The 15,221-nt window shown below is 34.2% G+C and overlaps 1 protein-coding gene across 9 annotated transcripts; it reads right to left on the minus strand.

Annotated features, from left to right (window-relative positions):
- Positions 1–782: 782 nt before the first annotated feature.
- On the minus strand, positions 783–10,733 carry POP1 (ribonuclease Ps). 9 transcript variants are annotated; one of them, XM_039038811.2, is made up of 12 exons: positions 10,486–10,733; positions 10,326–10,392; positions 8,953–9,419; positions 8,218–8,314; positions 7,994–8,101; positions 7,679–7,909; positions 3,733–3,851; positions 3,142–3,660; positions 2,344–2,452; positions 1,667–2,247; positions 1,372–1,545; positions 783–1,276 (listed from the first exon to the last, which is right to left on the minus strand). In XM_039038811.2, the coding sequence occupies exons 3-12, from the start codon at positions 9,381–9,383 to the stop codon at positions 1,081–1,083; spliced, it is 2,565 nt and encodes an 854-aa protein (XP_038894739.1). In that variant the 5' UTR covers positions 9,384–9,419; positions 10,326–10,392; positions 10,486–10,733; the 3' UTR covers positions 783–1,080. The 9 variants fall into 9 exon arrangements, with proteins under 9 accessions (XP_038894739.1, XP_038894737.1, XP_038894741.1 ...); XM_039038809.2 differs by having other exon boundaries at positions 8,953–9,545; positions 10,486–10,713; XM_039038813.2 differs by lacking the exon at positions 10,326–10,392 and having other exon boundaries at positions 8,211–8,314; positions 8,953–9,414.
- Positions 10,734–15,221: the final 4,488 nt, after the last annotated feature.

The raw sequence follows: 15,221 nt of genomic DNA on the forward strand, positions 1-15,221 counted from the left end.
TTAATTAATTACTAAATTAATATCAATTACTCATTATTATTATGTTTAATTAATTATTAAATATAAATATATTCATTAGATTTAATAAATTTCAACTAATATCTCTACCATTATTTTATTCTATCTTATCTATTTAGTATAAATTATTATTATTACGATGCTTATCAATATTCTAATTAACTTATCATAATTTAGTTCCTTTTAGTAATAAATTTAAATTTATTAATTATGTTTAATAAAGATTTAATATAAAATGTTCATTTATTTTTATTTTTATTGATTAAATAATACTAAATATTCGGATGACTACAATAATTTGTCTCTTGCATTTAATCAATTAATTAGTTATTTTGGTTTCTATATACAAAATTGGTAAATTTAACACACGTATTTAACTTCCAAATATTAATTATCATGTATATCAAAATACACATTAATTATCTCCAATGCTTAATATCTATACTTAAAATAATATTTGCAATCCAAACAAATTTTTAGAGATGAAATTAGTGTTTATAGATTTAATTTTAAAAACAAAAAATCAAATATAATTAGCCTATCTCGCATTACTCAAAATCATCAGAAACTAATTGATTGTAGTATAGGTTGCTATGAGGGGATCTTTGTGCCAGTGTCCAACACAAAACAGATCTATTGGCAACTAGCTTTATGGTTGTAAATATATTATCACACATTTTGAAGAATTATTTGAATTAAAATCTAATTCATTGATTAGATTTGAATAATTTTCAAGCTTCCTATGAAGAGTACTAATCTCATCATTTATTCAAACTTGTATATAAATTATATAAAATTTGAATTAATTCACAAAACCAAGTATACAAAATGAAATTTGTCCCAAATTACATAATGTCCTTATCAAAACCTACAAAACAAATGATATTTCACTATAGCCTCATTCTGCATGATCTCTCATAAGCTTATACATTAGCCAAAAGGATGGAAAATAAATCAAGTGAGAACTAATTTCTAGACTAAGTTATAAAAAAATGAACCACCAAAACATCATGAGGTTGAAAACTGCAGGCTTCTCGTAGCCTTGAGTTAGAGATCTTTAAGTTACATAAATTCTAAATCATCTTCCTGCTGCTCAAGGATAACAATAGCAAGAGCAACTCGGTATGCTGAAGATCTCAAGTTCCTAACAAGCACATATATTTGTTCCTTCTTTTTTGCAAACATACCGTCCCACTGTTGCTCTCGAAGACGAGCTAGTAAGGTTGCTTCACAAAGACCCTCTGCAACAGGCTTCTTGCTACAGGAACAATATCAAAATATCATAACGACAAAAAAAGAACATGATGAATCCGGTATAAAGAGTTTGGTTGAAGATAACCGTAGTATCCTAACCTTCCATGGACGAATCCAGTGGTGACGAAGCCAATGGGCCACCTGTGATATTCCCTAGCAACATCATCATCTGGTAGTTGTAGTTCCCACTCTGAGAGTGACTGCTCTTTGAGTTTGAAGTAGTGCCTTACAGCAGATTCGGGAATTTGGAGTGCTCTTTCTTCATCTACTGACCTGCAAGATCATATAGAATGAATGAATGTTAGTAGTAAAGATTCCAACAACATAACATAATGTCAATTGGAACTACCAGACTTTTGCAACATATAAAAAAGGAAATGAAAAGTTTAATCACCTTGAAGTCCATAAAGATAGATCATCTGACTTGGGAGCACAAATAACAGCTCCCTCTTCAAAAGCACCTTTTTTATAAGCACGGAGAATAACTCTAAGGAAACATGATTTGCTGGTATAACTAATTTGGTTGATACTACTTTTGCATCGATCTAGTGTGCTTTTGTTAAGAAACTCAAGAATTCTAGCCTTCTTATCTCGTTCTCGAGGAAACAGAGGCAAATGTTCAAGTTTTATTTCACTCAAAAATTCGAACAATGAAGAGGACGTTCGAGCCACAATTCCGTCAAACAATTTCTGATCATCAACACCAACCACTGCAGTTTCACAATTTCCATCATAAAAATTTGATGATGAATGGGCGTGAGTCATATTCTTCTCAGTACAAGCTCCATTTTTTCCCACTCCATCAGGTCCCTTGCAAAGAGTCATCTTGACACTATCCCATGGGGGTGGAATGGGTACCTTTAAAGATCTTGAAGAGGAAGAAGTAGAACATTCAGCTGCCGTAGCTTCTTTTGCCATGAATCGCGAGTAAGCGGCACAATCAGGAAAATCCCAAGGAAATGATGGCAATCCTACCTATAATTTAAGAGGGGAGATATAGAGATGTAATTATGTGATTCCTACTATTGGAAACTTTATTTAAATGAATATTTTTATTGGAATATTTCTTACTTCACATGCAATCCAGTGTCTCTCTCTCAAACCGATTGCACGAGCACCCCTAGATATTAGAGGGATCCAAAATGCCTTAACCCAACTTATGGGCAATATGATTGACCATCTGAAATACAACGAAAAAATGCATTGTTATTATTAAACATTCTCAATGAACTACCATAGTGTGTCAAATAGAAGACTGGTGAGACCACATTATGATCCATGAAAACATAACAGAAAAAGATAAACCCACTCAAATCTTGTGAGATGAACATGGTCAAAAGGGTGGAAATGTCTAGTGAAATAGAACCCTTCATATGATTTTGAACTCAAGTTTTCCACGAGAATTAACACACAATGAGAACAACAAACCTTCACATCCCTATGACAAATAATAATTCATTTTAATTGATGTTCAAATTAAGGCTCGTCTCCATATTTGAGAACAAGCCAGTCGATGGAATAAAATAGAATTTTGAGCAAAGCCTCCATCAAACAATTGATATTTTTTCCCCTCAAAACTTGACTAAGTAGTAGCTGAATGGACTCCAAATTCCCATTTTGAGTAATATTAGAAACTGATGAAAAAGGGAAGAAAGCCTAAAAGAGTTCATCATACTACCATCCTGTTCATTCATTCAATTCAAAGCAGTGTTTGATCAATCATATAACATAAAAATATAAAACAATGCACTAGTTAAATAACCTGAAAGACCAAACATGTAAACATTGAGCGATCAGAAAGCAGAAAAATAATCCTAACTCCTTACCTTAATAACAATGAAACTAATAGAATCGGGAAAAAGAGATTACCTTATAAGAGTACTGCTTTCATCATTCTCATTTAAAAGCAATGTGGGGCAAGAGCTCGAGCATTTCAATGAGCTCAGATCTTTCACCATCTCTGCAGGTGGTTCATCAAGGCAAAAATGATTCATCCGCATATGATGTCTTGTTGCACAAATAATAGATTCTTCCACAGGGGCCCCCATTCCACTGTTGGCATCCCACAATTCCTTGTTCTCATGTAAAAATCCACTTTCGTTGATTATTGAATACAAAGATGATGATAAGATTCCATTACTTCTTGAAATTTTTGGATCTCTATTATAAGTAGCTGAGGAATCAACAGGATTCTGCATTGAAGTTGAATCTTGAACGTCTGCAATCTTTTCATTTGGTAGCATTCGAGGATCCTTAAAAGTGACGGATGCAATTCCATGAGATGGAATGTAATTCTCATTTTCATGATTGGAAAATATTTTCAAATGAGAATTACCTTCCAAACCCCCAACGGGGTGCTTCTTTAACTGCCAAAGATTCTGTAAAGCACTGCAGAGGTAAAATTAGTCATTATGCATAGTTATCAACTATATATGACAGTAAGACAAGATGTGCTTATACCGTGAAACAGGATGCAAAACATTTTCAAGTAGCTGGGATGCATTCGAGCCAAACACTTCCAATTTTGCAAGCTGGCCTTCTAATGAAGTACAGTAAATTGGGATATTTCTCTCTCCCATCTGAGATAAGAGAGAAGATAAGACCTTAGCAACTAACCGCAAAGTATAATCTTCTCAACTCTCAAGATACCAAGTAAACTTTCAGTTTTTTTAAAAAATTATAATTGAAAAAAAAGAATCAGTTCACCGAAATTGATAAAATATGCAAGAGAAAATTATATAATCACTTTAAACCTAAGAGTCAAACGATCTCCCAAATAGATAAGGAAAACTAAAACAACTAGATTTGACATGGTCGTTCCACATTCAGGAAAACAAACTCCCAACACCTATCTAGCTATGCACACCATTTATTTGCTCTAGTTGTCAATCACATCATAAAATGGTTGGGGTTGTGTTGTGTAAAATCTCCAATCACTCAAACGTATTGACAGAGGAGTAAAAAGGAGAAAACAACTGAGAAAGAAAAGTAAGAGTACATGGAGAATTTGGTTACAAGTGTGAGAACCATGAGAGGACCAGGCTGAGAGTTTATGAAGGGTTTGAGGAATAAGCAAGGTGTAAACTCCTAAACCTGTTTTAGGAGTTAATAATGTTTAAGCCCTCCTAATTGTGTGTTTAAGCTTTTGTAAGCATGTATCTAAGGTGTTTGTATTAGTCATAATGTAGAAAGGCCTAGCATGTATGTATGCAAGGTTTAAATGAGGAAATATTCTAAGTATTCATGATGAAAGCACTGCTTACAATGTTGTGAAAATATGATGAACATGTGGGTGTTGTTAGGGGGAAGAAAATTTTTAAGTGTTAAAAGTATAACTCTCGGGTACTTTAGAAGGCAGTAAAATATTACAAGTATGGAAGGAGTAAGCTCTTGGGTGAGTAAGGAAGAATTAACACTTAGAGGGAAAACAAAGATGTCATACGATGAAATTATGCCAGTTCATGCGACCAACTCTTCCAAATGACATGCGGCCAAGGTGTTTAAGGAAGAAAAGGAATTATGTTTAAGAGTAAGAAGGTCATGAAGGAAGTTAAGTTAAGGGCCGAGTAAGATATTGGCTGAAGCGTGACAAAGTGGTATGCGATCAGTTTCTTACTACTATGCAGTCAGAATAATAGTCAAGTACGAAGTAGGTTATAGAAATGGATAAGGGTTGGTTATTCACGCAAGGCTTACTAAGGATGTCCAAGGTGAGACAATAAGACAATGGTCTGGTTATACGATAAAGTAATGAAGAAGCCTAAGTGATCGCAAGCCTTATGCAATGAAGATAAGTTGAGGATTTCAACCTTAATAATTTGTTAGTGGGCAAAGTGGCAACCTTAGAGAGGGTTAGTTAAGGATTAATGACCAGGTGGCACTTAGTTAAGCAAACTTATCATGCAAGCCTAAGTATAAATAGGCTTAGCAAAGAAGGAGACTATTTTGCCAAATTTTCTTACGTCCAAGAGAAGTGTGAGTGCTTGTTGCGACATTGAAGGTGCTGAATAAATTTTGAGCAAGTTTAAGGAGACGTGAGAAGTTTTTCAGCTGAATCAAAAGGTTTTGATGTTCAAATTCTAAGGTGAGAGAGCTAAGAATTTTTTAGCAAGTTTTATTAAAAGGAGATTTAGTTAATAAATGGTTGGAAATAGAATTATGAAGTTTTAAAAGTTGAAATATGAATTAATGTTATGAATGAATAAGCAGGCAACTGCATACGAAGAGTAAGCAAGCAACTGACTTGTCAAGGTGTGCGACGACGCACATAGGCATGAAGTAAGGCACGAGGGTTGTTTGACACATAGGCACAGAGGGGTGTGTCGCGACCATAGAGAACCCATAGAGAGGGTAGACAGTCTCTAGTTAGGAAAGAGGTAAGATGGCTAAGTTTAAGGGATGCGATGAACTCAGTATGATGTGATGAAGTTATGTGATAATGTTAAGTATTATGTTAAGCCCAAAAGGGAGCTAATGTAACTAATCAAGGGACCTCTTCTTATTACAGGGCAGACGCAAGTAGGAAAGGCTTACAGATCCCTTGGATAAGTAGCTTAAGATAGTGAGCGACAAGTTTTAATCGCATAGGCAGTTTACATAATATGTTTTGATGGACACATGCTTTAAATGAATGTTGATCGCATGATCTTGTGTCAAATGAGAAAGTTATTTATGAATTTAGCATGCAATTTCTAGTAAGCCCATGCCATGTTTTATAGCATAATACAGTTTTATCAAGGAATTTTATAACATGCATAATGTTTTACGAGGCACCATGTGTTGCTATGAAACCATAAGGAATGTTTTAAATGAATGTACATTCTGTCATGTGCTTAAATGTTTTGTCTCTTGTATAAACCCTACTCCAATGTTGGTACTGAAGGTATGGTAAGGTATCCAGATTTCAATTATGCTAGGGTTCCGTGACACTGAAGCTATGGTAAGGTGGTCAGGGCCTAGATCAGCTCTATGTGCACGTATGACTATGTTATCGACGTTGATGAGATCGAGCAAAAAGACTCTCTCAACTAAGGTTATTAGGGATTGAGCAAAAGGGTTCTCCCACATGTTCAGGCAGTGGAGTAGCGGTGTTTTCCTAAAAGATGCTTATGATGTTTATTTCAGGGTTTTTACGTGATGTATTTTATGATTCCAACTTTACTTCCAAAACCCTGATTATGATTTGATAAATGTTTCAATGATAATCACGTTTACTTAATTATGTTTTTAAACATGTTTTATACAAGATAGTCACCCACTGCATTTTAAGCTCACTCTTTCATATGTTTCCTTTCCCCAGGTAGCGGTCGACGTCCCAAAGCCGAGTAGATTTGTCAGTCAGTCATCGCCTAGGATTCCTTCAGTGAGTAGTATCTAGGTGGTTCACCATGTCTGTTTTGTTATGATTTTGTCTGTACATATCTTGGGAATCTGGGTAGAAACCTTGAGATAAGAGTTACAATTATAGTAATGTCTTTTTTGTTTTTAACTATAATGTGAAATTTTAGATCAATGGCAGCTGTGTTAACAAGTTGTTATGGATGATGCTTGAAACAGTCATAGTATTGAAATGTTTATCAGGTTGCCAGGAGCTAAGGATACAGGTTACAGAGTAGTGTAGGATGGTAGTTGTCACAAAAGGGTTGCAATTGCTGTCCTCACATCCATTCTTGGATTAAGAGGGTAATCTGGGGAGGAGTGTGACACAAGGTGTGGAAGATTTGAGCTGAAAAACTTTATAGAAGAGGGCGGCGCTCTTGAATAAATCCTTATCTTCATTGTTCTTCTACTCTTTCTTCTTTGTTATTACTTTGTTACAAGTTTCTTCCCCTGTTTTCGATTTTGTTGGGTCTTTCTGAGTGCAGGGATACTTGGATACCTAACATGTTGATTCATAATTTTTCATTCTAGAAACAACATTTCTAGAAGGGGTCATACTGCTATGCATCATAGAAATATAGCAATAGACATCATAAGCAAGTAGAATATACTTAAGAGTAAACTGTGAGTGAGGTGATAAACTTAAAATATAGAAAATAACCGAATTACATAATAGAAGTGTCCAAGGTACTTGAACCCTCCCCGAGATCTCTCTCCAGCCCTAAACCCCTCACCAAAATAATATCTTCCTTCTCCTTTCCCACTCCCTCAATTTACAACCTAACATCATAACTACCTCTCTAGCTAATTACTATTATACTCTTACAATACTTAAACAACATTCCTATCAACGTCATAAACAAGTAGATCAAACTTAAAGTGAATTGTGAGTGAGGTGATAAACAGTCTAGTTTATAGAAAATACAGAATGCTTTATTCTTATTAGTTATTCCTATCAGACAACAAACCTTCTACGGGGAGAATCCCTCAATGTTTTGTAGTGTCAGGAAACGAACATAATATTTACCTCTTTTTGGCAAGCAAATTTTAGAGCATCATATCCTTCACTAGAGGTAGAAGCATGTAACCAAACCCAAAGTTGGCGTGTACTATAAGACATGTTTGCACCATCTATTATCTTAAATACATTACTATTACGATGATCAACATTGAATTCCTTATTTCGGCAAGGACACGGCCGCCACATATATGTTACAGGAGCAATTGCATTAATACCTGGAGCTCTGACATCATGAAGCTGCAAAAGAACGAAATCTAAGTAATTACAAATCCATCTACTAGCATCATTAAACTAGTAAAAATGTGTAGCCAGATGACATACAATTGCTCTACCATATATGTCACCAGAAATAATTGCATGGGAAATGTCTTGAGAATGAGATAATATGGATGGTACCAACACCATTCTTAGCGCTGAGATCAAAGAGTCCTGTAGGCAAATGACAACAGGCTTTAGAAGACAAATGATCATGAAAAACAACAATAATTAAAAAAAATCATATCACATGAAAAAATTGAAGAGCACAAAGGAAAGAGACCTCCCACCTCTGGACCCTCCAACTGGATAGGAACGTAATAACTAGCATCATGTATAAGCACTCCATCATTGTACCATTTCAAAAGAGCTCTAGAACCCCTACCTCTGCATGATAGAAGATTGATTTCATTTCTATCACATAAAACTCTTTGTAATTATACATAAAACAAAGAAAACTCTTTAAAAAACTACATTAATAAATGGGGTCTTTTTAAATATAAAAAAATATTTAAAAATATTTACATTTTATAGCAAAAAGTTCCAAAAGTATAAAACACTTTTGGAACTTTTGCTATAAAGTGTAAATATTTTTAGAAATTTTCTATTTATAAGAATTTTCCCTAATAAATAGATTTGTGGTCCAATTTCCAATGTTTGAGCTTTGAGGATTCAACAATCTAAAAATTTAAAAAGAAAAAGTACAATATTTATGATTTTAACGAGGTTATAGATATGTCCCTTTGGGGACATCAGATAATGAGGTTATAGATATTAAAAATATGTATAAACTTCACATTCGTTAAATGTGTTTTTAAATAATTAACGAATGTGAAGTTTATACGTATTTTTACGATCTATAACCTTACAAGGTAACCATCAAATCTGTGCTTTTCAATCTTCAACCAACTCCAGAAATCTTTCAAAATTTTCACATTTTAAAATCAGCATTATATCAATCCAATTTCCCCTTTTCTTCTCTCAGGATATTCAAGAATATTAAACAAGAAAAAGTAAAGCATTACCTGCCTTGCAACCCCAGAGGAAGGTGAAAACCCCAAAGCTTAGTCATAGTGAAACGCTTAGCATGCCAAACATGAGTTCTGAGCCTTTTGGTACTATCTCCAGAAGTAGAAAATCCAGTTTCACAATTCATTTTAAGCTCAGCTCTGCGACGTATTTTTCGAGAAGCCTTCTTCTCATCTTTCTCTAAATTCAGATTGGTGCTATCCAATTTCATTTTCTTATTTTTCCTTTTCCTTGAAGCATTAGTTAAATAAGACGAAGTTCTTCTCCTCCTTGATCTTTGATCACAAGTACCACTACTCATCCGATTCAAAATGATGGATTGCAGAGCTTCCAGCTCAGATGCTCGAGGCTCTACAAACTTATGCACATTAAGATTTCTAGGAATTGACCTGTCCTTACCATTAACAGCGATAACTTTCTCCCCCATCCTGATATTTCAATGGATATTCTTCAACTTTCTATGCTATCATATCAGAAAGAAGTGTTTCATGAGCTTGAATTCTTCTACTTGGCTCAAACTCTTTCAAGAAAATTTTGATATTTACAAGTTTGATCAAAACTTCAATTCCATCAAAAACACTTGAATAACCTATATTAATATAAAGAACAAACCATAAATCCCGATAAAAATAATTAAATTCCATCCAAGGATGGATGAACATTATAATACTCTTCAGCCTGGAACGAACAGAATTCTCATGGTTTCCAATTTTTCCTTGAAAGCAATCTATTATTCTTTTTTAAGAAAAAGGGTGTCCGTTTCTTTAAATCACCAGCATTAAAATAACAGAGAGAAACAAACAAACGTAGATTAAAAAATAACATATATATATATATATATATTCTCCTAGCTCGTTCATCATGTGAATTTACGTCACGCAGACAAACAAATATACATGGTCAGCATACCAATATAAGTTAGAAATAACCCCATATCAATTTCCTACACTAGCATGTATTAAGCAGCGCAAAAATCATAGAACATACGTCAACATTAAGCATCACAAAAATCATGCATAATTTTCAAATAGTAGATACATATCCAACAGGCCATAAGGCCGTCATCAGAACAGCCACTAACCTTGAATTGAAGTTCAGTGAATAATCCAAAAACCAAAATTATCCACCACACCAAAAAAATCAAACTCTACAACATGAACTAAATTAAATTCAATCTTTAGGGCTTAATTCTAAACATAAATTCATCCAAAAGGTCCAAACAACTCATCCAATTTATGACTTTTTTCCGAAACCACTCCCAAACTTCCAAATCAAGACGAACCTAAGTCGAACACCAGAATTTAAGGGATAGAAACCCAATTTACAGCGTCCAACGAATTTAAAAGGGTTCTGAAACCTCGATACATACCCAAAAAGTTAACTTTAATCCCACTAGACAGCGACTCTAACTCCTTCAAAGCTTTCGAATCCAACCTCTAAATTTGTAAGTAAACCGATAATTACGTTAAAACTTCAATAGGTATTCGAGAGTCTTAAAAAATACCGAAAACTTTAATTACAACACTCACCCGCAACCAGCTGGCGGCGGAGGGGTTTTCCGGGGAATGACGGTGGCGACGGTGTGGTAGTTGGCGGTACTGACGTCGTTCGGAGGTGGGGGCAGTTTAGAGAGAGACATGCACAGAGATACTCACAGCGCGGCGGCAACGGCGGCGGGCGCGGCTAGTGAGTTCTTGCGGGAGGGAGAGAGCGAGGAATATGATACTGATTTTTTTAAAAAAGAATCCAGTTCTCCGTAAAATTATTTGTTTAAATTATTTTTGTAATTTGAAATGTCATGTAATTATATTAAAAAAATAAAAAGAATACATGGCCTTTTAAACTTACTTTTAAACATTAAGGATTAAAAAAAAGTATATTTTAAAGATTTAGCACCAAATACACTTATTCTAAAAACTCGAGACTAGAAAGATATATTGTAATTTTAATAATTTAAAAACTATTCCAAATATATCTTAATTTAGTTGTAAAATTTATTCCAAATTTTAAATGAAGGTTTTTAATTAATGTAATTGTTTTAAATAGAAGAATTACTTGAAATATTTTAAAATATAACAAAATGTCACTATGTGATAGAGATAGGGTTTTATTATATTTGAAAACAACTGTTTTAATTATTGATAATGAACCACAATTTCATGAGGACGTGATAATCATGTCAAATCGTAAATAATTTTGGAAACTCATAAAAAAAATATTAAAATTAATACATAAAAACTATATATATTGTGTGTGTATGTATACATACTTTGAAAACTATCATTATTACATATGAAAATGCCATTACTGTCAAAATGTCCATGTAACACCCTGCACAATTTTTTTAGTTCAATAACTTTATTATTTGGAATTTCAGTAATTATTATTAGTTAAAGGGCATTTTTAGAATTTTGGACTTCAAGTATAAGTGCGGGAGTTTAATTGTTGGCGTGAAATTATTCAATTTGAAATTCAAATTGAAAATTAATGGCATGAATTAATTTTCTTTTGAAACGGAAATGAATTTAATAGTAGAAAACGGAAAGGAATTAAATGTAATTATATTTACTTCCTTTTTTGTTTTATTATTATTGTTGTTGTTGTTGTTGTTTTTTATAAAAATTCAAACCCCACCCCCCTTTTCTTCCTCACGTTCGTGAGCCCGTCCGACTCCGCCCAAAGCCGCCGCGTCAGTTTCTTCTTCATGACCTCTGTCCACCATTGCTCAAGCGTCGTTCGCTTTTGCCGTCACTAGATCTATCGATTTGGGTAAGATTTATGCCGTTTGGGTTTGTTTTCGGTTGATTCTTGAATACTCATTTACTTTTGGCATCAATTGGTTGATACCCATTGTGTTTCGGATTCAAGTTTGTGAAGGTATTGAGGTGTTGTTCAGTGAAGTTGGAGTTTGTTTTAGCGAGTTTTGGTAAGTTTTATGCTTTGATTACCCTTTTGTGGATTAATTTTGGTTGTTGAGAAATTTTGGTAAAGTCATTTGGAAGTGATTTTTGAGAAGCTACATATGGATAATTTATTTGAGACATTGATAGTGAAGTATGTATTTGATTCAAGTTTTAATCATGTAAGCCTAATTTCAAATTATGATTAAGGGGTTGATTCAAGAATTTCATTCAAGGTGAAGAAGAGTTTTGGTTTACTAATTATTTGGACTTAAAATTGGAGGTTTGGAAGGTGAATTCGAATTGGACCACACCTTAGGTAAGGTTATCTAGAAATATTTTGTAATATTTGGGTGTTTCGAATTTGGCCTTAACTATTAATTTTAAAGCTTGGTTTATGTTTAGGCTTAATTAAGGATTCAAGAATTTCACAAAGATTCAATTGCTTTTTGGTTCGATTTAATATCAAGGTTATGGCAGAATGACAGCATGAAAGATTGATAGTATAACATGATTAAAGTATGTTCTATTACGAAATCCAAATTATTTATTTATGCACATAGACACTTGAATGCTAGTATGAGATGGTATGTGCTTCCATGGTTGTATTTGATCTGATGATGTTGAGGTATACATGTATGTTGTAGAACTATGATGTTGAGGTATATGTGTATGTTGTAGAGCCATGATGTTGAGGTTTATATGTATGTCATAGATTCGTACAGTGATGATTATGATGTTGAGACTGTGCAAATGTTTTTACTGATTAGTTAGATGCCCATTAGATTTTGTGTTTTCTTCGGGATTCACCAGTTTGTATTTCCTTCGGGATTCACCAGTTTGTGTCTCCTTCGGGATTCACCAGAGGTAGTGGGCATACTTAACTACAGTAGGATAGTACTCAGTCTTCTTCTTGTTTCATGTGCATATGTGTCCCATGAGGACTAGAGCAATTTATATGTTTCACCAGAGGTGGGTATCTAGAGAATATGGATGCCCAGCCTGACCCCAATAGTAGAGTTACTATTTTATACTCATTCTTTCTCATGTTGTTGTTTCAGGTAAGGGTAGAGATGCACCGGCGATGGACAAGCAGAATTCGTGATCGGGCCACTAGGACTAGTATTTACGCTTCCGCATCATGAGATTTAGAGTTCTTTTCATGTTCCTCTTAATTTTTAGTTTTGATGTTTAAAACTTAGTTTTAAGAGTCGTTTTTCAGACTTATTTATTATCCTTTATGATTTATGGGTACCCTACTATTGGTTTAGTATTTGAATGACCCGACCCCCTAGGACTTAAGCTAGGCCGTTACTAAATACATGCATGCATGGAACTCAAAATGACACTCAGTTATGGTGAAATAAATGCTAATTAAATAAGGCAAGTTCAAAAGACTTTCATCAAATTCAAATACTAAAACAATAGTAGGGTACCCATAAATCATAAAGGATAGTAAATGAGTCTGAAAAATGATTCTTAAAGTAAGTTTTAAACGTCAAAACGAAAAGTTAAGAGAAACATGAAAAGAACTCTAGATTTCATGATGCAGAAGCATAAAAACTAGTCCCTGTGGCTCGATCATGAATTCTGCTTTTCCATCGCCAGTGCATCTCTACCCTTACCTGAAACAACAACATGAGAAAGAATGAGTATAAAATACTTAGTAAGTAACCCCACTGGGGTCAGGCTGGGCATCTATGTTCTCTAGATACCCACCTCTGGTGAAACATATACACTGCTCTAGTCCTCATGGAACACATATCCATATGAAACAAAAAGGAGACCGAGTCCTATCCTACTGTAGTTAAGTATGCCCACTACATCTGGTGAATCCCAAAGGAGACACAAACTGGTGAATCTCGAAGGAAACACAAAATGGTGAATCCCGATGGAAACACAAAATCTAATGGGCATCTAACTAATCAGTAAGTACATTTGCACAGTCTCAACATCATAATCATCACTGTACAAATCTATGGCATACATATAAACCTCAACATCATGGCTCTACAACATACACATATACCTCAACATCATGGTTCAACCACATACATGTATACCTCAACATCATCAGATCAAATACAACCATGGAAGCACATACCATCTCATACTAGCATTCAAGTGTCTATGTACATAAATAAATAATTCGGATCTCGTAACAGAACATACTTTAATCATGTTATACTATCAATCTTTCATGCTGTCATTCTGCCATAACCTTCATTTAACATGCTTGCATAAATCTAATGCCTGGCCCATGGGCAGTTCCAGTAGTAAGATTACTTACCTTGATATTAGGTCGAACCAAAAAGCAATCGAATCTTTGTGAAATTATTGAATCCTTAATCAAGCCTAAACATAAACCAAACTTTAAAATTAATAGTTAAGGTCAAATTCCAAACACCCAAATATTACAAAATATTTCCAAATAACCTTACCTAAGGTGCGGTCCAATTCGAATTCACCTTCCAAACCTCCAATTTTAAGCCTAAATAATTAGCAAATCAAACTCTTCTTCATCTTGAATGAAATTCTTGAATCAACCCCTAATCATAATTTGAAATTAGGTTTACATGATTAAAGCTTGAATCAAATACATACTTCACTACCAATGTCTCAAATAAATTATCCATATGTAGCTTTGTCAAAAAAATCACTTCCAAATGATTTTACCAAAATTTCTCAACAACCAAAATTAATCCACAAGAGGGTCATCAAAGCATAAAACTTACCAAAACTCGCTAAAACAAACTCCAACTTTACTGAACAACACCTCAATACCTTCACAAACTTGAATCCAAAGTTGAAACACAATGGGTTTCAACCAATTGATGCCAAAAGTAAGTGAGTATTCAAGAATCAACCGAAAACAAACCCAAACGGCAGAAATCTTACCCAAATCGATAGATCAAGTGACGGCAAAAGCGAACGACGCTTGAGCAGTGGTGGACGGAGGTCATGAAGAAGAAACTGATGCGGCGGCTTTGGGCGGCGTCGGACGGGCTCACGAACGTGAGGAAGAAAAGGGGGGGGGGTGGGGGGGGTTTGACTTTTTATAAAATAACAACAACAACAACAACAATAATAATAAAATAAAAAAGGAAATAAAATTCCTTTCCATTTCAAAAGAAAATTAATTCCTGCCATTAATTTTCAGTTTGAATTTCAAATTGAATAATTTTATGCCAACAATTAAATTCCGCACTTATAAAGTCCAAAATTTCAAAAATGTCCTCCAACTAATAACAATTACTAAAATTCCAAATAATAAGGTTACTGAAATTACATTATTACTAAAAAATGTGCAGGGTGTTACAGTCCACATAAATATAAAAAAATTCAATACCGTAAGGCCTGTTTGG

The sequence above is a fragment of the Benincasa hispida genome, chromosome 1, assembly GCF_027475165.1.
Source record: "Benincasa hispida cultivar pf3 chromosome 1, pf3_genome.v1.1, whole genome shotgun sequence".
Lineage (NCBI taxonomy): Eukaryota > Viridiplantae > Streptophyta > Magnoliopsida > Cucurbitales > Cucurbitaceae > Benincasa > Benincasa hispida.